This window comes from Chelonoidis abingdonii, chromosome 4 (genome assembly GCF_003597395.2).
Source record: "Chelonoidis abingdonii isolate Lonesome George chromosome 4, CheloAbing_2.0, whole genome shotgun sequence".
Taxonomy (NCBI): domain Eukaryota; kingdom Metazoa; phylum Chordata; order Testudines; family Testudinidae; genus Chelonoidis; species Chelonoidis abingdonii.
Genome location: NC_133772.1, coordinates 129,386,431 through 129,413,191, shown reverse-complemented (window position 1 = coordinate 129,413,191; position 26,761 = coordinate 129,386,431). Strand labels below are relative to the sequence as shown.

The 26,761-nt window shown below is 44.1% G+C and overlaps 1 protein-coding gene across 3 annotated transcripts in view; it reads left to right on the top strand.

The window, feature by feature from the left end:
• The first annotated feature begins 1,409 nt into the window (after positions 1 to 1,409).
• The window catches only part of CCDC85C (coiled-coil domain containing 85C), a 176,795-nt gene continuing 151,443 nt past the window's right edge, over positions 1,410 to 26,761 (top strand). For all 3 annotated transcript variants that reach the window (XM_032775284.2, XM_032775283.2, XM_032775282.2), the window contains exon 1: positions 1,410 to 2,881. In XM_032775284.2, the coding sequence (XP_032631175.1) occupies positions 2,173 to 2,881 (709 nt within the window). In that variant the 5' untranslated portion in view covers positions 1,410 to 2,172. The remainder of the gene's footprint in view (positions 2,882 to 26,761) is intronic.

Genomic DNA, 26,761 nt, shown 5'->3' with positions numbered 1-26,761 from the left:
TGCTGCCCAACTGCAGCTAGAGGAGCAGCTACAGGAGTGGGAATCAGCGGACTGGAGGCACTAGGACATGCACTGAAGAAAACTGACTTGGTTCCAAAGCTGTATTGCGGTGTGGCCAAATGCGGACACACACTGGGTCAGAGAAGGATGAAGGCTTTCTAGGGGGAGAGTGGCTGGAGAAGTGACCTCACTATCGAATGTAATGGGGCTGAGGAGAGGGCTGCATGTTGTGTAACAGGGGGCTGGGCTGCACAGGCTAAGGGCTAGCAGAATGGAGGCTGTGAGAGGAGGCTTACACAGGGTAGAGTAGCCTCAGCTGTATGTGGGCAGGAGTTAGAGGAGGGGCTGCTTCCCCCTCTCTGGTTATTTAGCTCTCTAGATACAATGCACCCATCCCTGTGATGTCACGGAGCCCTACAAAATGATAGAAAGCCACCCAAGTGATCTACCGCAGTCCCTCAGCTTTGGTGGTGCCACTTTGGTAGGTGACCAAGACACATGCTTTGGACTGACCAGTGGAAACCTTCCGAATAACAAGCCATGGGTTGTTTTTGCAGCTGTTGTGACACTGCCTGCTTGTGCTAGCAATCCCGGGGTCAGCACCATGTTTCCCATTCACTGTGGTTACCAAGGCACCATCACAACAAAAGGAATATCCCCAGAATTGGGAAATCTCTGCTGCTGGAATAAAGATCACCTGACCTCCCTCCCCACATACCCCACCTGCTTTCCTGCATCAAGGGGGGTGGGGTGGGGGAGGGTTCTTACACCACATCCCTTGTCCCATATGGATCCTGGTAATAAACGGGGATAAAACAAACCAATAATAAACAAATAAGAATGAATAACTCATAATGGAACCCAGACAGCAAACCTAACGCACAAATAAACCAAATTCACCAGCAATTGCTGGGGAGAGAGCAAGAAAGGGGGCCATTTACAGACATACAATAAGGGAGCAGAGGCTCTGAGTCCCCTGTGCTCCCTTCAGACACAACCTGGCGGTGACACATGGCTGCTGGGTTAGCCCGAGAGACACTGGCAAAGGCAGATCCCGGGGCACAGACGCTCCTAGGGGTGGGAGGGTGGGTGGCTGTGTGTGTGGCGCTGCTAGGGAGAGCGCGGCCCCTTTAAGAGCCGAGGCTGCCCTACCTTTCCCTTTGTACCTGCTTTTTGAAAGCGCTTTGCAGCCCTCGCATTGGCTAAGGGGAGCCACCACTTCTCCCCAGTAACTTGACCCGAGGCGCATAGCGAATGCAACCTGAAAAGTCTGGAGCATGGCAAGGTCCCTGCCCCCAGCTTCTGACACCCAATCAGGCTGCGGGGGGAGGTCCCTGCTTCTGTAATCCTCTTCTCCCGGAGCAAAAAACTGTCTGTGTTCGGCAGCAGCCGGGTAAGAGGTGGGGGAAGCCTCTTGTTCAATAAATTTGTGCTGTGCTTTCTCTCTTGCAATACTGGAGGGGGGCCCCACCTCCGCTCTCCTCCCCAGAAGTAGGTGGGACTAGTTCAAGCCCTGTAGCTGAGCTCCTGCTTTCTGATGATTGTGCCATTAGAGGAATGCTCCTTCGCTCACCACCTCTTGTCATGAATTTTTTTACGTGCAGTTTACAAAGGCATTGACATCATCCGGACAGCAGCCTCGGAATTAACGCAAAACAAACAACCGGAGGGACAGGTTTCTATTTCACATGTTATTTAAATAACCAGCTACCTAGCTCAGCAGCTGTGATGTGGACAGGGATCGGATCGGGAAAGCTGGGTCTGCACTGGAGGAATTAATGGTGCCCTTATTATTTTATTTGTACTGTTTATTGGAAATCGGTGGGTTTGGGATTTTTGTAGAAGAAGAAGTGAAATGAACAAATCCAAGAAGATTGACCGTTGCTGATTAGACTCCACTTAGTGTTGTGTTCTCCTGGGGTAAGTCGATTGATTCACTTTGGAGACAATTAAAAGAATTCTAAAGCTTTGAATCGGATCGCTCCTTTTTTTGGTTTTTGATATGGGGGACAAATCTTTCAAGGTGAATTTGCTGTTTTTTTCCTGGCCCCATCCTCTCTGAAGAACTATAATTTTCTCCCTGTCCAACATGTTACAGTAAATTTTACTTCCAGAAAACGCTGTTTATTATTATAATTATTATTTAAGAAGAAACAATATCTAGACTCAAATATGGCAAAAAATTCTCTGGAAGGGTCTAAAGAAGACCTGAACAAAATTTCAGAAGAGGAGATGATGAGATGGAGCAAGGAAGAGCTGGTGAAAAGATTGAGGAAAGTAGAAAATGAAAAAATGAACTTAATGGTGGAACATGGCAACTTAATGAAGGATGTAAACAGGAGGCTGCAGGTTCATTTGCATGAGATCAGGGGGCTGAAGGAGGTGAATCAGAAATTACAGGATGATAATCAGGAACTGAGAGAGCTCTGCTGCTTCTTGGATGATGACCGGCAGAAAGGCAAAAAACTGTCCCGGGAATGGCAGAGGTTTGGGAGGCACACGGCCAGTGTGATGTGGAAAGAAGTTGGGATATATCAACAGAAGCTGAAGGAGCTAGAGGCAAAGCAGGAGTCCCTCATGAGGGAGAACATGGAGCTGAAGGAGATAGTCCTCATGCTAGATGAAGAGAGAAATGGAGCTGGCTCTAGGAGCTCTATAGACAGCCAGGCCAGTTTGACCAATTTGAATGGGAGCTCTGGCACCAGGGATGTGGGGGATGGGAGTAGCACCTCCAGCACTGGGAGCGCAGGGAGCCCAGATCATCATCACCATCACCTCCACCATCACAAACCTGTCGAGAACAAGGCTGGAGGAATAAGGAGATCTATGGATGACTTGTCTGCACCCCTTCACCACAGGAGTATCCCCAATGGTCTCAATGGTAAGTCTGTTCCCCCACTTCCTCCCTCTCTCTAGTTCTGTTTGAGGAAGTGCTATCTAGTGTTTACACAACTGGGGTGAGGTGACATGGGTTCTGTGCTTAGCTCTGCCACAGATTTCCTGTCTGAACTTGGGCAAGTTACTGTAACCACTCTGCCTCCACTTTGCCACCTGTGTAATGGAGATGCCTGTCTTAAGGAGGCGTTGTGGGGGTTAGTGCATTGACCTTCGGACAGTGCATCCATCCTGAAGAGTCCATGGGAATGCATGTTATCATTTATTATAAGGAGTAGTAATTGTATGATAATAAATACAGCAGGTGATCTTCTGGGAAATGTGTATTTCTCTGTGGTTTTATTAAACCTGTTAATCTGATAACTAGTTCATAGTGGAGCTGTTCTGATGTAGTTACACTATTGTTAAATGCTCATCAGATGCATTATTAATGGAATGGGCTGTGGGATGGTCTTTTATTTTTTGTTTTAAGTCCTGGCAGGCAAATTGACTATGTGTTTTCTGAATTAAATAAACATTGATTTTTCCTGTTTAGTGTTTTGTTTTATCTTCTCTGCTTGCCTGATAGTTTGATGAGCTTGATAAAAGCATAGTTGGGATGTTGGAATTATTACAGTCCTCATCTGCCAGCTAATGGATAAAAGCATCACCTGTTAACTCCATGGGGCTTTCACTGGCAGTCTGTCTGAAACGGAGCACTGCCTTGTAGTTAAAGACTGCGTTCGGTGTATAGGAATTAGCTTAACTCTTTTGCTTCCCTCTTTTCCTCTTGTGAAATAATCAGAGGGGCAGGGATCAGTCTATAACGGAAACTGTACTTATGTTTGATACAACTGTGTGGTCACAATTAGAAAAATCCCAATATGGAATGATGACAGGCGTCATCCTGCTCTTCTCAGGCAGGCAAATTCCCAGTAAAGTCTATATTGAACTGGCTGTAAAATAGTATGATAATAATATTACCAGCATATCCCCAGAATGTCCTTAAAATCCAGATTTGTAGGGAAAGAAGTCTGGGATGCAAGAGGATTTCAAATTTGACAGGAAGAACTTCTAAAGGGTGCAGTTCATGAGAAAAGCCAATAGGAAGCAAACTGGACTCATACACAACAGCTAGCATTTCAGCTTCTTCATGCCACTTTCCACCAGACTATCCAAATTGGATTGGAATATTCTGTGGTATATGGGGTATAAACTACAGCATCCTCCTTCTCCAAGCTTAGAAACTGCAGCCTCAGCACCACCAGCTTGCAGCAGCAAGGGCTGAGTGGAATGTCAGAATGGAGGAGCGGGGGAGTTGATTCTGACTGATGTTCTCAACTTGTCATGTTCCAAAAGTGAGAATGTTACACTTACAAAGGGATCGATGTAGATCACCCCTCCAATGGGAGAACCACAGGAGGGGGCAGATAGGGTGACTTGGCAGCGTTGCCAAGTAACTGTCCCTTAAAACTGAAGGGGTTTTACGAGTGGTGGAGGAAGCAGAGGACATAGGCAGGTCCTGATGTTCTATGGGTAAGCCTCAGGGCCCCAAAGAACGTGAGTGAGACTTGAGGTCACTCAGCGCTTATCAGCTCAATTCTGAAGAGTGTTATCCTTCACTAACTTGCCGTGGTCCGAGTTCCCTTGCAATAGCTGCCTTTCCACTGAAATAGTTGAACACATTACATCCATTTAACTTAGGGCAGGGATTGCTGGTTTAGAGGCTGGTGCTGTCCTCAGATGTTGCAGGACATACTCAGCATCTTAAAAGTCATTTGCTTCTCCCGCTACTCTACCATCTCATGAAGTTGAAGCAGAATTTTAAAATGTCTTCAAAGCAGAATTGTAGATCTTATTTCAGAAAGCATTGCTGTTTGCATTTCAGATGCTTTGCTGATGTGCATTGTGCAAAAAAAAACCATTTTAATTCTAAATTCTTTGTGGGAGGAGGGTCACACAGTCTTTTAGATACACTAGGTCAAGGTCCTCCTAGGTGTCACTCCACTAACTTCAACAGAGTGACACCAGGGCTGAACGTAGCCCATTCATGGAAACCAGATGTTTTCATGAATTGGATTATTTGCTAATGCAAAGCATAAAAATATTCTTCCTGGAAGGCCCTGATGCCATGGTGATGGGCGCCGTAGAAAAACATTAGATAGAATTCAGTTGCCTCTCTCTGCTTACACAAGAAAAGGAAAGTCTGCAACTGCAGGGCCAAGCTGGGCATGGAAGTGGGGAAGTGCATGCCATTCTCTCCAACCCTCCCCACTCTAAGCTTCCCCTCCAACTCCCCACTAATGTACAGTGCTATGGAGTGCATGAGCCAGGGCTGCTAGATCAGTGGTTTTCAACCTTTTTTCATTTGTGAACCCCTACAAAATTTCGGATGGAAGTGCTGCCCTCTTTGGAAATCGTAGACATAATTTGCAGACCCCCAGGGGTCAGTGGACCACAGATTAAAACCACTGTTCTATGGTAACAGCTATCTTTTGCAGACCCCTTAGACATAGTCAGCAGATGCCCAGAGGTCTGCAGACCACAGGTTGAAAACCACTGTGCTAGATTCTCCACTTGACAGGGTAATTGACACAAGTTACGGCAGTTTGTGTGATAACTTGCCTAGTTTCTCACTCTGCGCTGTGCAACCACTCCCCCTGTACTACATATGCTGCCTTACCCCCTCCGTTTGATGCTGGTAGCTGGGGAAACTTTGGACTGCATGGAATGTGCAGGGGCTACATGAACTGTAAAGAGATGAGTGCCTTGCGGTGCAGAAGCAAGGAGACACAGCATAGATACCCTTTACTTCCAGAGGTTCTCTCAGGATATTTGGTATCGGACAGGGTGAGGAAAGCCTGAGATTAGGGGATGTACCCCTTGGGCTCTCTCTCCCATGAGGTGTGTATGTGGAACTTTGCCCTGATGGGATAAATCCAAGAAAACTCTGTGTTGAAACTCATTTTCCATTTCTCTGAGTGTAAATAACCCACGTAGAGGAGATGGGACTAGTAGGTTTGGTAGGATTTCATGTGTGTAGGGTGGGGGGGCAGCCTGGGTTGGGTTTTTTTGCAGGAAGGAGCAGTGTGGACTTAGGGAAAACTTTTCAGAAGTGGTGACAGGTTTAGGTTCTTCTGTTTAATGGATGCCTGACTTGAAATGCTTAGGATGGTCTCTTTGGGAAATGTTGACACTGACTCTTTACCAGGAATTTATATAGTGTCGTGTCAGCTAGTGGGCAGATATAATCTACACTCTGTAATAATCCATGTACGGATGCCAGTAAACCTGATCTAATGAGTTAAGTAGTGAAGCTGTAAAATGACTTGCATAGTTATCATTCTCCAATGGCATCGGTATTCAGCAAAGGCCCTGTGCCTTTGGAAAAGCTTGTGAATACATATGCAAATACAGCCTCTTATCTGGCAACCTTTGATTGGCAGCATGAAGTCTTGTGCTGAGGCACTCTCAGGACTGTGTGCTGCAATTCTGGTAAGACTGCTGCAATGTGGAAGAGCGAGACAGGTGAACGTAAAGAATGCAGAAAGTTGAGTCTGTGGTTGAGCTGAGACAGAAACAGTTTGCATCGTGGATTCTGTCCATTTGTTCCGCTTGGTGATTCTTGTACCATAAGCACGAGAAGGTGGAATTCAAATTTCTTTACGTTTTTGGATTGATTTTTCTTCCTTGGATAAAAAAAAAGGGGGAAAATTTGAAGGTTGATAGAGCGACGTAAAAGGAGGAGAGTAGAGTTCACTTTCTTCCTCAGTGTCTTGTTGCAGAGAAGCACTGGTGCTAGGTTTTAATTTTTTGTGGCACTAGGCAAACTAAAAAATGCCCAGGCTGCCCATTCCCCAGCTACTCAGACAGAAAACAGTCCCTACATGGTTTCTTAGCTCTAGGAGCCTAAGATAGGATGTGGAGTAAGAGTACTCAGGTTTTATGTGGGGATCATGCTTTCCTATGTATTAAGCAGAGTGATTTCAGTTGGATGGTGGTTTTGTGAAAGAGTCAAGCACTTGGAGGCAATTCAACTCATGTCTCATGCAATAAATTAGATTTGAAGGAGGTCTGTACAAGAGAACAGGGTTTAAACCACAGCCTTGCCTTCCCTTTCTCCTACAAGCCTATAGAAGTGGGACTGAGCACAAGAGCATAATCTAGCATTCACTGTCCATCCTCCTGTTGACTTCAATGGATTAAGGATCAGGCCCGAGGTGAGAAGATGTACATGAAATGATAGATTCTCCAGGTAAATTCAGGCTAATTTTAGTAGCCATGAGAAAGCTGAAGGGGTTTTACGAGTGGTGGAGGGAGCAGAGGACATAGGAACAGAGGACACACTTTCCCTTTTCTTATCTCCCATTCTCTTTCCTTAGAAGTGTATCAGTTCTGTGGTGCAAGGGAATCTTAGTAGGCCTTTTATCAGAGAAGTATCCAGAGCTCAGTGACTAACTACTGACAACAGCAGTAATAATGGTAATAAAGATAAGTGATGACCCCAAATTTACTAGAAGCGTGTATAAAATCTACCATGTCTCTGGATATTCTGTAAAAAGCCAGATAGAAATCTGTCTGGCCTTACTGTAAATGATATTTCATATTGCTGCTTACCTGTGCGTGTGCTTGTTAACTGTAAGGTATGTGGGAAATTAGACTCTCAGGGACTGATCCAAAGACTGCTGAAGTCAGAGTATTTCTATTGACTTTAGCAAACTCTAGCTCCGACCCTTATTGCTGTTATCCAATAACAGTTGAAAACATAAGACAACTGGCTTCCATAGGATTTGTGTGCACATCTGGGACTCTGCACAGCTGACACTGATGCCAATGTAGAACAATTCTGCCTTGTCTGTGTGTGGAACTTTTCCCACCACCAGCCATTGGTGACCAATCACCAGTGTACTGCAATGGTGTAAATCACTAGTGAAGACAAGGGCAGCTGTGATTTTCACCAGTCCAGTTTAACTCTGCTTGAAACAAGGGTAAATGCAAATTGTGGTTTTCCTTGTCCACACTAGAGGTTTGTACCGGTGCAAACACACTAGCAATTGATGGATGAGATGGGGACAAAATCCCAGTGCATACGAGACATGAGGGCTTTTCATTTTTCTCCGAAGGGCCAAATTTTGTCCTGAGACGTTCACGCTCAGCTCCCACTGAAGTTGTTTGTTCTGGGTGCCTAAGCTGCTTCTCAGTTTGTCTTGTTGTTTCCTGTGTGTCCTGTGCTTTATTCCAGTTGGCTACCAGCTCTAGCTAGGTCAACTTTCTAAAAAACCTGAGTGGTCAGAAAAGTCTGTAGGAAATCTGTGCCTTTCGCAATTAGGCTATTGATTAATGTCTCTGCTGTAATAATTCATCACTGCTATCCTCTTCAATGGAAGAAGAATTATCTCTGAGGACGAGGGGGTGGAAAGATCACTAGTTTTACCGATTCCCAGTTGTAAATGTTCATGTATTTACCTAGAGGGGACAATATATTTTGTTTAAAATGGTAGCAAAGAAATGTCGCTTAAAGAGCTGTTCCCTGCGGGTTGGTATTTATCTTCTTTCTCCCTCTATCCATTCTGCTCTCTGTAGGGCCAAAGTCCTCTGTTGTTATCGGAGTATTGCAATCATTATATACATTTGCTAGGGTGCATTAATGAGGGCTGAGAGACCAGAACGAGGTAGGGTAGGCAAGGTCTGGCGGAAACAAGGGATATGGATTATTTAAGGTATCTTAGTGACCACCTGCCACACAGTGAAAAAACAGACATTTTTCTATAGCTCTGATGGAATCCCAAAAGTTCGTTTTTACGGTAAAATTTTCTTTGGAGAGGGACTCAAATCAGACTCTGCTCTCTTGCACACTCTCTCTTTCATCCGCATGAATTATATGGCAAGGGCAGTGAAATCTGAACCCAGATCTGGATCTTATTTCCACAAAAATCTCTTTCTTTAGAGTGGGCCAAACTAGAGCCCTGGATCCAAATGTGAAGTTGTTGGATCTGAGGTTGGCTCAAGCTTCAAATCTAATATGCTTATTCTAATAATATTTAGCACTTTCTCTTCAAAGTGCCGTAGAAGAAACATTAATTTTTTGGTGCTGCTGTATTTTACGTGGCAATAGTTCTAGCATTGTAGAATATGGGCTACAGTCCTTCATGATAACAATGGAAGTTGCCCTGGGCTGAAATTTTAAATGTACGACCTGAGCAGAATACCTGTTTTAAAATCTTCTGTAATTTTATCCAGGTCTGTGAATAGAAGATTAAAAAATGCCCAGGTTTCAAACACTGCCACCAAGAATGTGATTTGAGTCTCCTCAGGCCAGATGTTCATTGTCCACTAATTTTGAGTGCCTCATTTTTTGGGTGACCAGCTTGAGACACCTAACGCCTGATTTTTTCAGAGGTGTTGAGCTCATGGCTTCCTTTTAAACTTGCACTGGGAGTTATGGGTACTTCTAAAAATCAGGCCATAGATGTTTAAGCTGGGCCCCCAGAATTGGTGTCATCTTTAGAAATTTGCATCCCATTGCCTTGCATCTCTCAACTCTTTCTCTTTCAGTCATTAATACTTTTGGCCTCTCTTCCAAAGAGACCTTTCACTGTTATGAGATGTCCCCTAGGAGGGAAAACTCCGTATTGATTAAAAAGCAATTTTCTATGGCTCTTGATGGAATTATCCACTTACACCTGTCAAAAGCAATCAAAACAAGGGATGTAAACTGTGCTTGTTGCCATGTAAATGATTTGGTTCCTCTGGAGGCGTTTGATCAGATAAAGCAGAGGATCGAATTAAACAGCGATCTAATGAAGCGACAGGTATTGTAACTCAAAATGCAGTCCTGCTGTGCCCAGTGAATGGGGACTGTGGGGGACATGGCCTTTAAAACAGGTTGAGATTTAGTAGAGGTGTCACTATGGTGTAGCAGGTAATAGTGGGCCAGTAAAAGGCAAAGGGATAATTTGTGGCAATGAGGGATGAGGAATGCACGACCTAAGTGTCTGGTGTCTTTCATACCTTTGGATTAATGCCCTAGGAGGCACTGGGCACAGCACAGTGACCAGCAGCCCCTGCTACCAGTGAGAAGGTGTAACCAATGCTCTCCTGCTCGTGAGCAGCGAGAGGGTGTGGAGCTCATGACTCTGCCCATACCTCCCTCAGATTCACCTCCTCTGGGGCCTGTTATTGCTGTCCCAGCTTCCCAGGGCATCTTTCTGCCTCAGGCCTGCCTTAGGTGCAGGTTCTCTGGAGGGCAGCAGGAAAGGAGAAAAGGGCTAGTAGCCGATGGGCTTAAATTGACACAACCATTTTCGATACACTTTCCAAGCAGCAGAATAAGGGAAATTACCAGATTAAAGAACAGTGTCAAATAGTATTAAAGCTGTGACTCAGGGAAAGCCAATTAATGCTTGAACTCCATCCTCACTCATGGGCAATCTGTCCTTAACTTATCTCATTGCAAAGCATATGACATTGCTGACCTTGGCAGTACTGGGGTGACTTAGCGCCAGAACTCACATCCGTAGCTTTTACCTGTATGGGTTGCATAGCTTTGTGTTCCCATTTGCATGGTTATTTTTAAAGATGCCTTTTGTCCGGGAGTTGGAATTTATCATGCCCTGTCTCAGAATGTCATCCTCTCCTTGTGGTTAACTTGCTGCAATTCATGAAACACTTGGCTGCCAGAAGTAGTTATGTGCAGCCGTTCCACTGCTTGTGTAATGGACAGAAAATTGTAAGCAGCGCTACTAGGCACTCACACACTAACATGTCCACCACGAGGAGGTTGACCCATTTCCACAAATAGATAACTACTGGCAGAAAAAGTAGCGTTGTCTCAGAGAATCTGCCTTTCTGTTGCCTACTGACTTGTGAAGTAAGAAGAAGGTTAACTCCGTCTCCCGCATCAGCAATCATGCCAACACGTGACTCTCCATAGTAACAGAAGCATCGTTGCCCATGTACATTTGTAAATTGCTCCTTCATCTGACAGAGGCTTAAAACGGCAGCAATTACATTTTTCTAATGAGCGCTTTTATTTGTGAATGGGATGCGTGGTGTACAGCACTCGGAAATGATCTCTGGGTAGCTCTGTATATATAGGCATTTATGAAGCACTTACCACTGAGGTATCGGAGTGCTGCATTGCACGCTATATATGACACCTTTGTTGTCTTGTCCATCTGCACCATTTGGGCCATGTTGCAATTGGCTTTTGTGCACAGGGACCACAGAAAAAGAGGGGCCCCCTAGGTTATGTTGCCCTTGCAAGAGCTGATCAGAATAACAAGGACTGCTTGGCCCTTGTTATTCAGAGCAAATCACCTGTCCCCTCCTCTGCATAGGTTCAAGGAGTGGTGCTGGGCACCTAGAAGAGCAACTGGCTAGTGCACAGTGGGTACATGTGGGGGAGAGTGCCCCCTGAGGCATCGTACTCCCCCTACGTTGTAACACCCAGTCTAGCTGTATATGAACAGGAGTGATATTCAACATCCTCATTGAAACCAGATATCCCATCATCCAGCGCAGATTTTAAATGCTGTTCTAGTCACTCCTTAGGATATCTGAGGCCTGGTCCGGATCTTACAAACCCTTACTCATCGGCATTGACTCACTGGCCTGGACTCATCTCTGTACCAGCTCGGATGGCTGTACTCTGAGGTGACTTCAACCTGGGAGAGGGTAACCAGTAGCGCTGGTTCTCTGCTAGGGAACGCAGCCTTCGAAGCCATAGGAGCTGGCAGTCAGCACATCCCCCTCCCCTGTCAACAGCCACTTTAGTGGTGCCAAATTTTCAGCTTGCTTGGGCAGTTTTGATTACTATGGGCTACCGTGTCCCTGATGGTAGGCTCCAGTCAGGGACCAGGTCAGGTGCACACTAAAGATCACACAGTAGAAGGGTGATAGTCTAGCAATCTTATGTTGTAGTGTCAACCGAGCCCTGACTGCAGGGCCTGCTCAAGCAAATCTGCGACACCTTGCAAAACTGTTCAGTTGCCCTCTTTACCCCCTGCAGTAAGGCCCAAGACAGTGTGTTGATCTCCTTTCTTCTCCTGCACCTGCCCCAAACCGCTCTGCTATGCCTGCTGGGGATCTGGTCTCACAATAGGGAAACAGAGCTTAAGTGCTTATGTAGGAAACTAGGGGATTAGTGGATGGAGGAGGGGGGGGAGCCTGCATGAGCCCAGCTAGGCTCACAATAACGGGGGAAGGACTTCTGGGTTTCCCAGGGGGCTCAAGTTATCACCACCATGGAGTCAAAATAAGGCTTCTCGTACTTCACATTGCTTGGACTAGAGCTGGAGCAGTAGGCACCAACCGGTTCCTGGTGAGGTAGAGTGTGGCCTCATAAGCTAGGGCCCCACTCTGCCTGTGGGCTTGGTGCATCCCGATATAAGAAAATTAGGTTGTATTGTGTGGTAAGCATGCTGCTCTGTGCAGTAAGCTGCAGGACTGATGTTGCCTTGAGCTGTCACTAAGGAATGATTCTATCAAAAACAAAGGGAGAGGATAAAGAGGACAAGTCAAAGCAGATCAATAAAAAGCAACAACTATTTAAAAAAAAATTAGGTTATCCTTGTGGCATTTCCAATCCCTGAAGCTCAATATTTCTGTGGAAACCATTTGTAGCAAAAAGTTTGCTGTCAGTATCCTTATCTGATATCTGTCTGCTGGTTGGAGTTACCAAAGTTTTCTAACCAAAGTCCTCAGAATCTAGGCTGATACCAGGTATTACAAATATAAGGTTGCACCCTGCATTCCTTGCGTTGACTTGACCATTAAGTGTCAGACATGCATTAGAAGACTCGCATCTTTTTCACGTGCAACTGCTTACTACGATATATGTCTTGTGTTCTAGGACCTTAGTTATCATTGATTATGTCCTGTCCCATGAACACCTCTCCTGTCATTACCTACTCCTTATATTGGTACGTCTACACTGCTCACTCCTTATGGCAGTGTGTAGAGTACATACACTACACACACTCCAGAACAGGTTCAAACAGCAGTATAGAAGGTGAAGCATTGTTTAGGTAAGTAGAGACTCGCCTGAACCCTTAGGGTATGTACCCTACACAGCACTCTTCATGCCCATAAAGTGCCTCCCCCATCTACACTGTTGTTGTGAGTAGTGTAGTAAAGTACACCCCACTGGCTGACACCCTGAGAGCCCAGGGCTATGAGGTCCAGATACACGCCCTGATCATGGGAGCCCTGGGCTCGTGGGATCCCCACAATGAACCAGTACTGAGAGCACGTGGAGTTGGTTGACACTACACCTGGCTCAGGAGACAACTCATGGTGTCCGACACCATCAGGTGGTCCAGAGACATTTATACGGAACACATTACAGAACACTGCCAATACCTCATTGAGTAATCGAGACCGCAGACCAGGGAAATAACCCACTTCCTTCCCTGACGAATCAAGAGAGGCATCCCATCCATGTACTTATTCACTACACCGATACTGACTTGGACTCTTAATACATTTCATGGGTGGCGTACCCAAGCCCACTTATCCACTGATGCTTTAAAAACTCCCGCACCCCAGTCTGGGTCTATGCTGGTTATGTGATATGTCATCCTTGTAACCGATACACGTAATCCCTCATAACTCAAGCCGGACCCCAGATGTACAGTACCTTCCCTCTTAACTTGTGTATATTTAATTTTAAAGGTTAACTTTAATAAAAATTGTAAACCTGCTGCCTCCCTGCTGCTGGAATCTTTCCCTGCAGGAAGGAATGGCTTCCAGCAGTGAGGAAAAGCTCTGGTGGGGGAGAGGCAACAGGGTAAGGCAGCTGCCAGAGCCCTTCCTCGCTGCCTCCCTCTCCCAGAGCCTTTCACTAACACGTGTAGTTACACACCGCAGTGTGGATGTAGCCTGCTTTTCACTGTGGCATGTAGCTACATGTTTAACATCAGATGATTCCAGAGCAGAAGGCACGTCACCCAGCTTACTATTTGGGATCTGCTTTTTATAGATGCTGCTGCATTCGTTTCTAATTCATCCGATGAATTGCAGGTTGTAATGAACAAGTTTTCTGATGCATGCACCAAGTTTGGCATGGTAATCAGTATCAAGAAAACAGTTGTCCTGTCAGAAGATACCATCATTCCACCTGAAATCTAAGTCAATAATGAAGCTTTGAATAATGTGGGTCACTTCTGCTATCTCGGCTCAATTCTTACCAGCTCATTTAACCTTGATAGGGAACTCAATGCAAGAATCGGCAAAGCTTCTGTCACTTTTGGCAAACGTACTTCACGTGTTTGGAACAAGAAGTTGCTTATCCTGAACACAAAGGATCAGGCTTGTGTCCTTAGTACTCTTCTTTACGTTTTTGCAAGTTGGGTTATGGACTCCAAGCAGAAGTGGAGATTGAAGAGTTTCCACCTCTGATGTTTGAGAAAAATCCTTGGAGTTGCTTGGGATCAATGGATCACCAATACTGAGATCCTTGGGCGAACTGGCCTACAGTATATGCAGACTACGCTGGACGTTCACGGGTTTTGCGGGTCGAGACACATGGAGCGCGTGTCTCGAGATCGTCTGCTGAAGGCTGTGCTCTATGACCAATGCAAGAATCGCCTGCGACGCAGAGGAAGGCCAAATCTCTGATACAGTGAGAAGGTCAAGCAAAGAAATTCAGCATTCCCACTGACAACTGGGAAAATGCTGCCCACAATTGCTCAGTTCGGAGAAGCCGGGTTCAAGTTGGTGCAGTCACCATGGAGAGCCACCAGAGAGCCTAGGCTGAGACCTGCAGGTGAGCCAGGAAGCAGAGTGTGCTTTAACCTCCATCTGGCGAGTGGAACTGTAGCCACAGTGGAAAGGTTTGCTGCTCACGCATCAGGCTCTTTTCCCATATCATTGCTAAGCACCACTGATGGACTGACTTTGTGTCTCCTTTTATCTGTCAAGATGGTGGATGGCCAAGAGTACCTACATGTGCCTGAAATGCCAGTGCCAGTAGTGTGCAGTATAGACCTAGCCTTTATGTGCAATGGGAACTTTCTCCAGTTCCTTAATGAAAGGCCAGGAGTTTGAGCCACATCTTTTTATTAAAGGGGTTTATTTATTTTCAATAGCTGTGTTGATTCTTTCACCGGCTTTCCATCTCCACCCCACATTTAGCATAATGTATGTTTCCCGTGGATCCATTTTCAGTATAGTAAAGTTCCCACATTTTATGTTGGAACACCTTTGTTAATTTTTGGCAAGTAGATGCGTACCCTGTTAACATGGTAACGGGGCTAGAAGCAGGGCCAGCGCTACCATTTAGGCAGCCTAGGCAATCGCCTAGGGCGCCAGGATTATTGAGGGGGTGGCATTTTGCCAGGGGGGCGGCAGGCAGCTCCGGTTGACCTGCCGCAGGCATGCCTGCGGAGGGTCTGTTGGTCCGCGGCTCCGGTGGAGCTGCCGCAGTCATGCCTGCGGATGGTCGGCTGCTCCCGTGGCTCTGGTGAACCTCCCGCAGGCATGCCTGCGGCAGCTCCACCAGAGCTGCAGGATCAGCGCGGGGGGCGGCGAAATGGCCGTGTGCCTAGGGCGTGAGAAACCCTGGCGCTGGTCCTGGCCAGAAGTAATCCTTTTCAGGTGCGCAATCATTTTAGCTCTTCACAGAGTTATAAAGAAAATGGTATTTTACGTATAAACTTAAGGCATATTTCTGATAACAACAACAATACCTAGCTCTTATATAGTGCTTTTCATCAGTAGATCTCAAAGTACTTGAGACAGTAGTGTTCTTCTGTCTTCCTGATTGCTCTTTCTTCTCCCTCTTTTTGGTGCTTGCATTTGTAGAAACAGTCTCGTATTTGTAAATTTCCCAGAAGCTGAATACAAGGTTGATCTATGCTTTAGATCTGCAGAGCTCTTAATCCTTTTCCATTGAGTTTAAAGCTTGTTCTCCGTTGAATGTGCTACATACTTGTAGGTTATACGACCTTCACCAGTGGTTCATGTGGCCCACAAAGGTGGCATATTGTAAAAATTACTCTTGTTCTTGATGATGGTAGCTACTCAAACCCAACACTGTAGTGAGTAGAGTTGTTTGATACTTTGTAGACCCCTGATAAGTCTATACTTTGCTATTACATGTGTGTCATGCTTGCTTTCTTGGTTTTGAATTATTCACTCTTTCAGTCATGATTTTTGACACTATAAACAGTTCACAGTTCCGCTCCTGTTGTGGATCTTCTCTTGCAAATGTGATAACATTTGCAATGCAGTTTTCTCCAGAAGTTTTTCTTTCGTCATCCTCTTAACTATTTGTTCCACCTCTTAAAACATGGGAATCAGTTCTCATTCCTTTTTGATGTCATGAAACAAGATAATGCATGCCCTGTTTGTTGAGATGTTCTCTCTCTTGGAATTGCTGAAGATTCCACCTCTCACTGTAACTTCTTCTGCAATTTGCAGTCCTCCAGGCTGTTACATATCTGCATTTGAACAGAATGATACTCAGTTCAGTATGTTTGAACAAATTTTGTAGGTGGGTCTGTGTTTTATTTGCTTTGATTTATGGATTTTGTGGAAGTCTAATCTGCTGTGGCTGTTTTGTTTCCTTCTGTCATCTCTTAAACCAAATGAAAAACCTGGGTTTTTCTTGCTCTGTGGTTAAAGATCTTGTTGTTGTTGCTGTAATTTTAAGCCTTTATAAGGACAGTTGCGGGAGGGAAAGGTGGTCGTGTAGCTCAGGCCCTAGAACTTGGAAGTCATGGGTACATATCCTGTCTTGACCACAGATTTCTTGTGAGATCTTGTGCAAATCATTTAAAGTTTCTGTGGCTCAGTTCACTACCTGTAAAATGGGACTAATAATACTTCCTTTGTCTGTACATTTAGATTCTAAGCTCTTCAGGAAAGGAAGTGCCTTTTATAACATGTACAGCACCTAGCACAATGGGACCTGACTGCAGAGGGGGCCTCTAGACACAACTGTAATACAAATAATAACAAACACATTTTTCAGAGCTAGCCAGGAGCGGTTCTTCTCTTTTTCAGTAACCAAAATCCTCAGCTGCTCTGAATTCCCAGTTTATGGATCAATAAAGTTGAAACAGGACATCAGGTTCTTCTGGGAAGGGGTCTTTATAGCATATACACTGCCTAGGATGAGGGGAGGCCTGACCTGACTGAGACCTCTAGGTGCTACCAACATCTTAATGTTAAATATTACTAGCAAACAGAAACTTTTCTTAAAGGAAGTCCTCAGGTTAATGAGACAAAGAACAATAACCACCACTGTCCAGACCAATAACAGACAGGCAAGACAAATGCACAACAGGTAAACTTATGTCCTAGTAGACTTAAAAAGCAACAATTTTTTGGGGGTGGGGGGGAGAAATAGCTGGTGGTGGAAGTTGTTGTCTTTCACCGTATCTAATTTATGAGTATGTGTGATCCTAAATTTTATACTCAGGTTTGTTTTTTTTATGATGAGATGACAACATAAGACTTGCTAATGCAGTTTAGGCTCAGACACAGTTCCATAGTCATGAAGGAAATGGATCCTCAACTGCTGTGTTTTTCTTTGTCTCAGCCAAAAGCTAATAATGTCTGTGTTATAATAACTAAAGACTCTTTTCCTTGCCTTGCCAACTAAACTCCCACCTTGTCCCTTAATTGCTCCATTTCTGACCTTTCTAATTTGTTAACACCTAATAAGTCTTGAATTAAAAGTAATCAGATCCAGTCTGCTGTCTGTCTGAACCAAATGTTTCTTTAGCCAACCCTGGCTTTCATTCTTGTTTGCATGGTGGATTTCACAGGGAGGATATATTTGTCAGTATACTAGCAAATCATTAAAATGGTGACAAGACCACAGTAACTCTTCCTCAGCAATTATGTATGAAAGGTTGTCAGTGTGAGTATTATGGGAAGTTTAAAAGCCTTAATTTTCCTTTGGAATTGAAACCTTAATGACTTTCCACTCCCACAAATCATAAAGACCTTGTTTCAGATTTAAGTTGACACAAAAAGCTTTTTTATCAGATTTCTTTTTGTGCAGCTTTTTCATTAAAAAATTTAAATAGATTTGTGAGTCACTGTTCTTTGTATAAAAGATAATTACTGGAATATGAACTTCAGAAAAGTGGCATTTGTGACTGCTGCTAGCCATTCAGTGGAAGCTTTTGCTTTATCTCTTTTCAATTAGTTAAGTTAAACAACCTCTCTGTTTGAAAGGACTAATTATGCTTCTGTTTGTTGTTTGTTTAGTACACTAAATGTTTTCTATATGTAAAACCAAGCAGCAAGGGGGAAAATAAGGATTGCCCCAAATGAGCACCATTTAATTATTCGAACTGTGCATGCAGATCCTATGGGGGTAAAATACATTATTGAATTCAGTCAGGTACTAATTTGCAGCTGAGCGATGTTAGGAAAGAGAAACTGAATCTCATAAATCATATTTCAAATAATAAGTACAAATTAAACCCTCTTTAAGAGACCTTAGACTGATGGACTAATTTTAATGTACTGGTTTCAACATGTATTAAAGGGAAAAAATGCTTGCACTGGTCAATCACTGGTAAAAGTGAAAGCCATGTCCTTCATGTGTGTGGGTTTTTTTTTTCCTTTTCAAATCTAGATGGAAAGATTTTACCTAGAAACATAATTTTTCAGTGAAATGAGAAGCATTGTTGCAGATTGAGGCAGATGCTGCATGTGTGTTGCAAGAAGATGTAAACAGGTGAAGGACATGTATGTGTACACACACACACACTTATTATTGCTTGTTTTTAAAGCTATAGGCCAAGATTTTTCAAAAGGGATTAGTTGTTTTGGGTGCCTTGTTTTTGACTACGCAACTTGAGATACCTTAAGGATACTTGATTTTCAGAGGACAGGTGCTCAGTGAAGGTGACTCAAGTCAGACTTTTGAAAATGGGCAGTACCCAAAGTGGCTAGTCACATCTAAAAAATCTTGGTTAAGCTTCTGACAAAACCTTGTGATAGAACTGTTAAATGTATTAAACAGCTGATCAGTAGCCTTGCTTGCACTGTAGTTTTGGAGATGACCTGTCTGTTTTGTGGGTCCTGCCTATGAAGGAGTAGGTCATGTAAACAAAAGCTGATTAACTTGTTCCCACATGGAAGTATTTCTATTTTTCTTTTTAATCATCCAGCTAAGTCCCTTTGAATGGGGAATTTTTCTGATGGAAAACTGCAGTTCCAGCCTATTGTTGAGTCCTATTTGGATAAAATAGGGAGTCTGGTATTTATTTTCTGACCACTCAAAGCGAAGGATGGGTTTGGAGTCAGAGTTGTATACGAAACACAATCTAGTGCTTTGTGTATTTAAAATGAGAGAACTTCCTGACTGGGTAATATGTTAAGGATGAAAATGTTTGGATTTGATCGTTATTTTTAAACCAAGGCCTACATATCTGGATTTAAACCAAGACCATACCACAGGCAAGAGGAGCCTCAAAAATAATAAAGACTATATGTTTATCAATAGACCACAAACTGATAGCCAAGAATTGATTGTAGAGAACTGTAACTAACACAGATTCATTAATATTAGCAGGTGGAGAAGGGAAGTCTGTATTTTTACATGAGATGGATCTGCAGCAAAGCCTCTGATTTAACCATTGGGAAAGTTTAGACCTGAACTTTGTGGCTCGGCCTATCTTTGCTTTTCAGTGCATATAAACATGCTGTCACAGTTTCAAACCTGCTGAAATATGGAGCCCTAGTCCTGCAAGGATGGAAAGCAAGCAGTTAGGAGACCCATAATTACAGAGTTTTGAAAATACAAACAGGGTTCGGTTCAAAACTTTAGCACAATTCATAATGTTGCAGAAATGGAAAAAATAAGTGCATATTCACTCTGTGCTGTATATAGTTGACCCAATTGGTAATTCAGTGATGAAGGCTCATCTGTATGCTTCAAATGACAGATCTAGGTTCTGAAGTGCTTATGAGTAGATTAAGAAGTGTAGTAAACTTTAATGGTGCATGAAATGGTACTGCTGGATTTGCAGTAATATGTACTGTATTTCTTTAGAACAGCACAAATAATACTTTATCCTTGTATGTTCTCTTCCAAGTAGGAATCTCAAAGTGCTTTACAAACTTTAATGAGTTTAGTGTCAACAGCCTTATGAGCCTTACAGATGCATCATTATCCTCCCTCCTCTCCCCCCCCCTTTTTTTTTTTTTTTACACTTTGGACATTATCTTACCTATGACAGAGTGAGAAAGAGAGAAAATCTGCTGACTTCCAGTCCCAGGCCTTATCTATAAGCCTTTCTGAGTGTATCTGAAATATGTGCAATAATTGCTTGCTGATCCCATCCACGTGGACAACAGAATGTTTGTGCTTGCAAAACTGTTGCTGTCCATTTTAAACCGAAAAATTAACCTACTAGCTTACTTCTAAAAAATTATATTGGACTTTTTACTAGCCTTCTGGGTCCACATGCAACTGAGATTAAAGTTAATATGGCATTGAAACAAAATCAGTTCCAGGCATTTATGAACAGCCTTGTCTTGATCTGCATTAGTTGGACACTTTTTGTCCCTGAATGAATCTTGCATTCTTTGTGCACCCAAAACTCCTGTTATCTTTAAATGGGAGTTTCAGGTGGGTAAGGAATGTGAGGTCAGCCTGGAATGGTATCAGATAATCACTGGTGTTAAAGGGCAGTGATTGTGATGCCTGTGAAAAATGCTCTGCATGGGAGACTTCTCAAGAATCCACCTTTGTAAGGCACTGCTGCAAGATTTCCTCCTAAAAGTTTTTCAGATATTAGAAGCTCCATTGTTATAGTTCATTGAAGTCCGAGTATTGATTTTTGAAAGCTAGCCTGTAGTGCATGGCCTCAGTAGGAACATGCATTTTCTGATATCTATTATTTCTTAAAAACTTATGTGTGTGAGTTTAGTGCTTGAGAAAGTTGACAGAATGGCAGTCTTGGAGACTGAAGTCCTCTGTTTAGCCACAGGACAGTACTACACAGGCAGCAGCTGTGCAAACTTTCCCCACACTCTCCTGCCAACAAACCTGACTCCTAACCTTTAAGAACTACTTCAAGGTCGCAAAGCCTGGAATCTATTGAGGCTGCCAACCAGGAGTCGGTAGGGTTCCAAACATGGTAGTGGTCTTTGCAATGTAGACATCTACCTGCTAGTAGAGCTTGTCCTAATGACATGCTGTCAGTGTGGTCTCACGTGGCCTCTCTTTGCGCATGGTGACCAAGTACTGGGGCTGGGCTGGGTGGTCATAAAGCAAATTTCCCTTTTCTAAATAGGAAGTGGATGAAAGGGGTGAGGGCAGTGGGAGTTTTTCAGGGCAGCAGGTGTGTTAGTGAGCAGCTTAGCCTCCTGGTGTTTCCCGGAGCTATTCTTGCACTTCCTCTAGATTATTGGCTACCTGGAATTGGATGGTGAATCCCCAAAGGTTTCTCAATAAGCCACTATAGATCCTTTAAACAATAACAAATTTCTGTTACTGACCTTGGCTAGGTTTGCGCCTGCACAGATTGTTCTTTCTCTTCACTTCTGAGATGGCTGCTATATCCATTGTCTGACTTACCATATATTATATAGATCAAGGTCTGGTTTAACTCCTTTGAAAGAAGATGACTGCATAATGCAGAGCTGCTTACCACCTCTTTTGGTCCTTGCTATCTAGTCAGTGGAGTTACAGTGGGGTGAATTTGGGCCCATGGCTTGATTCTGTTCTATTCAGGTTCTTGTACCCTACGGCTATGAAGAGGATGGTTTGGTGTGAAGAGAGAAGATATGGATGGTACGAAGAGCAGGCAAAAATCAAAAGCAGAAGCAGAGGAAAGAGTCCTGATCCAGTAATATGCATTGCCTGCATCTTGTTATTTTCTACTTTCTTACATGATCCAATGAGAAAGAAGGGTGTGGGGTAGGTATGTTGTGCTCCATTACATGCTGCAAATCTGAATAGCATGCGCTTGTCTATTGTTACCTTAAGGAAGCTGTCCTTTGGAGTGAAGTAGCATTAAAGCATTTTGCTTTTCCCGTAAGGACGTTTCACATATACATTTTCAGTTTGGCTCCAATAAATAAAGTAAAATGGCATAAAGATAGCGCCTCCTATCACTGTGTCATGCTACCCCATACTCCTTTTTGACCGCCACTTGCTCATCAAGTTGGAACAAAAACTTCTCTGATATGTTCCTTGTTCATGGCTGCGAATAATCAACTTTGGGTGACATGCTACTGGGTCTGGCAAGGCAAACGGATTAGTGCAGCTACACGGGGTAAAAGCAGCAAAGAATCCTGTGTCACCTTATAGACTAACAGACGTTTTGGAGCATGAGCTTTCGTGAGTGAATACCCACTTCGTCAGATGCATATCTACACGGGGTATTTCAGTATGGTGCATTGATCTCTTGTAGAGTTGAAAACCGAAGTACCCTCTAGCAAAGGCTCTTAGTTAACTTTGGAGAGCTTAATCTTTTTAATACAGCCCACCATGTGTAGTGAAAGATCTAGATAATACAAGAAAACAATTATTTATCTGGGATTAGCCTACATGAAACATTTACTTCAAGCAGAAAGAAGGCCTGAATATCGGCCTTTTGTAGATGATGATGATGATGAAATGAAGCCTGATCCAAAGTCTATTTAAGTCAATGGTAGTCTTTCCACTGACTTCTCTGAACTTTGGATCAGGTCCTTAGAGCTGCTCTTATATTGCTTTGTTTATGATTGATACTTTTTGTTGAGGAGAGGGCAGACAATAAAAAAAAAAAAGTGTTTTTTTTTTAATACATTTTTCTTAATTAACTCTCAGGCTGGCTCAGTAAAAATGACTCCCTCCTCTGACTCTACCCCAAAAGAGAGAGCCTGCCTGTCTTTCAAAATCCCGAGCCTGCTAGCAAGCACAAGACATTTTCCCAATGATTTATTATGGCAGGAGCTACAAAGTAATCCTTGATAAATGGATTTATATATGTGGCGCTCCAGTGAGCGGGAGATTTATATGTGGCTTATTTCATTGCTGCTTATTATCATATGATGTTTCATTGAATGAAATTACATGACTGCCTTGACTCTTGAAGGCCTAGAATGGATTTAAGTTGTTACTATCTTTTTCCTCTTACAAGAGCTTCACAAAAAGGGAACATTTTAATGTGGCTGACAGGTTTGCTGTCGACTCTCATCCTCCATCCTTGGGAGGTTTGGCTGTGCAATGTAGGGCTGCCTCTTTGGCCTTAGTGTAACTCATCGCTTAACTAGAATATCCATTACATTATGCTAGGGAGGCATATTATGCTATGATTATTAAAGGCTAATTTAACCAAATAGTGGTCTAAGCTACTCTTCTCTCACCCCAAAGAGAATGTCTGTTGTAGCTGACTGAGTCTAAACCAGCCGCTTAAGTTCTCAGCTCCCCTGATGATGAGGGAGATCTAGGTATTCAGTTTTTATAGAATTGTTAGGGACAGATCTTCAGTTGGTGTAAGCTGGAGGAGCTCCACTGAAGTCAGACTTATTCCAGTTTATACAAGGTGAAGATCTGGCCCTAGTCTTTCTGGGCCAAATTCTGGGGCCCATAACTGGTCCTTAATGGGAATTGTACTGATTTACTTAGAATAACTTCAATTATTTTTTTCTCTAGTTGAGATTGAATCAAATTAGATTTTAAAGATGTTTTAAACTCTATCTTAACACAACCATAAAACCTGCCAAGATGTTCTATTTTGTATAAACATTTTAGTTGAAATCAATGGCAAAATTCCCATTGACTTCAACCGGGGCCAGGATTTCCCCCTTTATTTTTAGATTGTCCAGAACCTTTCATTTTTGAGTTGGTTGCATATTGCATCTTTAATCATTTAATCTATATATTTTTTTTTTTTATAAACCATGACCTCTTTTGTGCAAGGTTAAGCCCTGTATTCCTGCAGTTTGTACTCTGAGCCTCATTCATAAACATCTTCCTTTATCCTGTGTCCATGGAGCGAAAGAATCACAAACAATGGCAATGCTGAAACAAAAGTGATGATTGTTCAGGGATCGCAGAATCGGGAGGTCAGCTAGGCCCGTCAGCCTGTTGCAGCCTGGGACCCATTGTCCCAGTAATTGGATTTCTGCTGATGGTGTCCAGCCGCTGGGAATGTGAGTGAGAAGGAAGACGTGATGGGGGACAATTGCCAAGTGCAATGAAGAAAGCAGTGATTGCGGGAAGCAAATGACTACAGAGTCCATGGTGTTTGTTGAAGACAGTATGTGAATATAAAGCTGAATAGAAGTAGAAAGGCACCAGAATTATTAACACTGAGATGCAGAGATAATGCCGTGCACTGAAGTTAATCTACTGGATCCTGAGGAGCCTTAATTCCAGTGCTGGATCTTGAAACTCATGGATATTCATGCAAATCATTGCATTGACGTCAAGTCCCTATTCCTGAGGCTGAAATTTGGCTCTCAAGTGAGTAAGTCAGAGTCATCTATGCTAAGTTATTGTTCTACTCTTTCTGATGACCCAATTCTCGGCCAGATTATGATTGACCTTGGTGTGAGGTGCGGTGCTACACAAGCAGCTTCCTCCTCACATGTTGCATGGACTGTGCAAGGGTGATTGCACTAGCCTTCCCTGTGAGCAGACTGCGTGGTCCTTGTTCCCTGTGGGGATCAGGTCAATGTGAGAGAGTGGGGCCTCCACAGCTGTCTGCAGCACCTTGCGAAGTGGGGCTGATGCTCGAGGAGAGAGCAATCTGTCCTGTGTCTTGTGGAGTAGCTCCCCATTTCTCTCACTCTCCATCCTAGAGCTGGAGCCAGGGAAATCCCTCAGTGCTCTGGGGATGTTGGTTCTCTTTTCCTTTGGACTCCATCTGCCCCAGTGACCTACGTGTGGGTGGGACTCCTGGGAAAGAGAATACGCCCTAGCATCCCACCATACTTGGGCACCTTGTGTTGCCTGCCACAGTGTGTGTGGGGGGGGGGGGAGGGGAGGAGGCTAGCTTTGAGAGGAAGGTAGAGGAGGTTGGAGGTTGTGAACAAAGGCAGCTCATCGTTGGCCAGGTGAGGGTTGGTGGTGGGGTGCGACTTTTTCCTCCAGTGCATCGTATTGATGTTCTGGGGCAATCCGGTCTCAGCTTTAGAATCAATCAAAGAATAATAGAATATCAGGGTTGGAAGGGACCTCAGGAGGTCATCTAGTCTAACCACCTGATCAAAGCAGGACCAATCCCCAGCTAAATCATCCCAGCCAGGGCTTCGTCAAGCCTGACCTTAAAAACCTCTAAGGAAGGACATTCCACCACCTCCCTAGGTAACCCATTCCAGTGCTTCACCACCCTCCTAATGAAAACGTTTTTCCTAATATCCAACCTAAACCTCCCCCACTGCAACTTGAGACCATTACTCCTTGTTCTGTCATCTGCTACCACTGAGAACAGTCTAGATCTATCCTCTTTGGAACTCTCTTTCAGGTAGTTGAAAGCAGTTATCAAATCCCCCCTCATTCTTCTCTTCTGCAGACTAAACAATCCCAGAACTGCTCTCTGCTGAGTTCTGGTCCAAGTCTAGCACAGAGAAAGAGGCCTGTCAGGTGCCATCAGCCAAAGACAAATTTGCAGTCCCTTGCCTGGGTCATACACAAATTTCTGGCCTGAATATCCACAGTAAAACATTTGACAGGTTTGCTCGATCAGCTCTGAACAAGCCCATGCAATCCTACCTTCTTCATTTGCAGCCTGGAAACTTGCCTCCCAAAGCCACTGCAAACTTTCTTATCTTGCTCTTTAGCTCTCTTTGGGCAGCATCCAGTTCCCCTCCAGACCCACCTAGACAGCAGCTCAGACTACACCAATGTGGTCCCAGGAAATGACTTGCTAATGGCTGTACAATCCCTCCCAGCTTTACAGGTTGAAGAAGCCTTTATCTGACACACAGACATGCACACACTACTCCTCCTCTCCCCCATAGGGCATCTCTAAGTGGCGGGGTGACCCACTTTTGCCTCCTGTAAAATAACATTGGCAGAGTGATCACATCTCTTTGCCTTTATCCCTTGCCAGTAGTGCCCCGGACGAAACCCATTTGTGATCCCTGCATCTCCAGCACTCTCTTCTCAGCTCAATTAATTACACTGTGGCTGCAGATATGCGTGTGTATTGGAGCACCTGGCTGCATAGTCATAGTGAGTGGGGGTAGGGTTGCTATCAGGGAAGAAATAACGCAGGACCAGTGTATACTGGCTATATATACTGTACAGAAATACCCACACAGCAGTTAGGAAGCTCCTTACGTTTTCTCTTCCTGAGTTTCCTGAGCATTCTTACATGGGGTTTGCACTCCCCTCCCACCTGGGGACAAACCGAGATCCTGATCCACAAACACTGGATTCCCCAAGAACCTTGGAGAACTCAGGAATGGTTCTGCCAGGGTCCTAATGCAAGGACAGTCTGCCAGCTCCGAGCCTCCTAGACTCTATTCCAATCCATGTCATTGCTCAGTAGGTGCACAACCTTGTGGGGGGAGGAAGCTATATCAATAGCTGTATCCTATGGCTGTACAACACCGCCCCTGCCAACTCCCTGTTCACAGTTTGCCCTGCCCTCCTATGGCTCCATGGGGAGGGTGTGGGGAGGGACCAAAATTGCTAATCCTTTCCTAAAGGCAAGGAAAGATGTGACTCTGCTTAAGGGGGTTCCATCCACGTGAGCAAAGCTGAGACTGAACCTGGCTGTTAGGGTCAAATTTGGTGATGGTGTAAATGGTGGTGCAAACTGCACATCCGGTGCAAGTGGCAAAATGTTGTAAGTTGTGCTGATTTGGCATGTGCAAAATGAATGTAATTTCACCGACTTGATGTTCCATGAAGTCGAAGTTTAGCCTCTGTTTTTAAGGGGACTCAATTTAGTGGGAGCAAGGCCTACTTACACCAGGG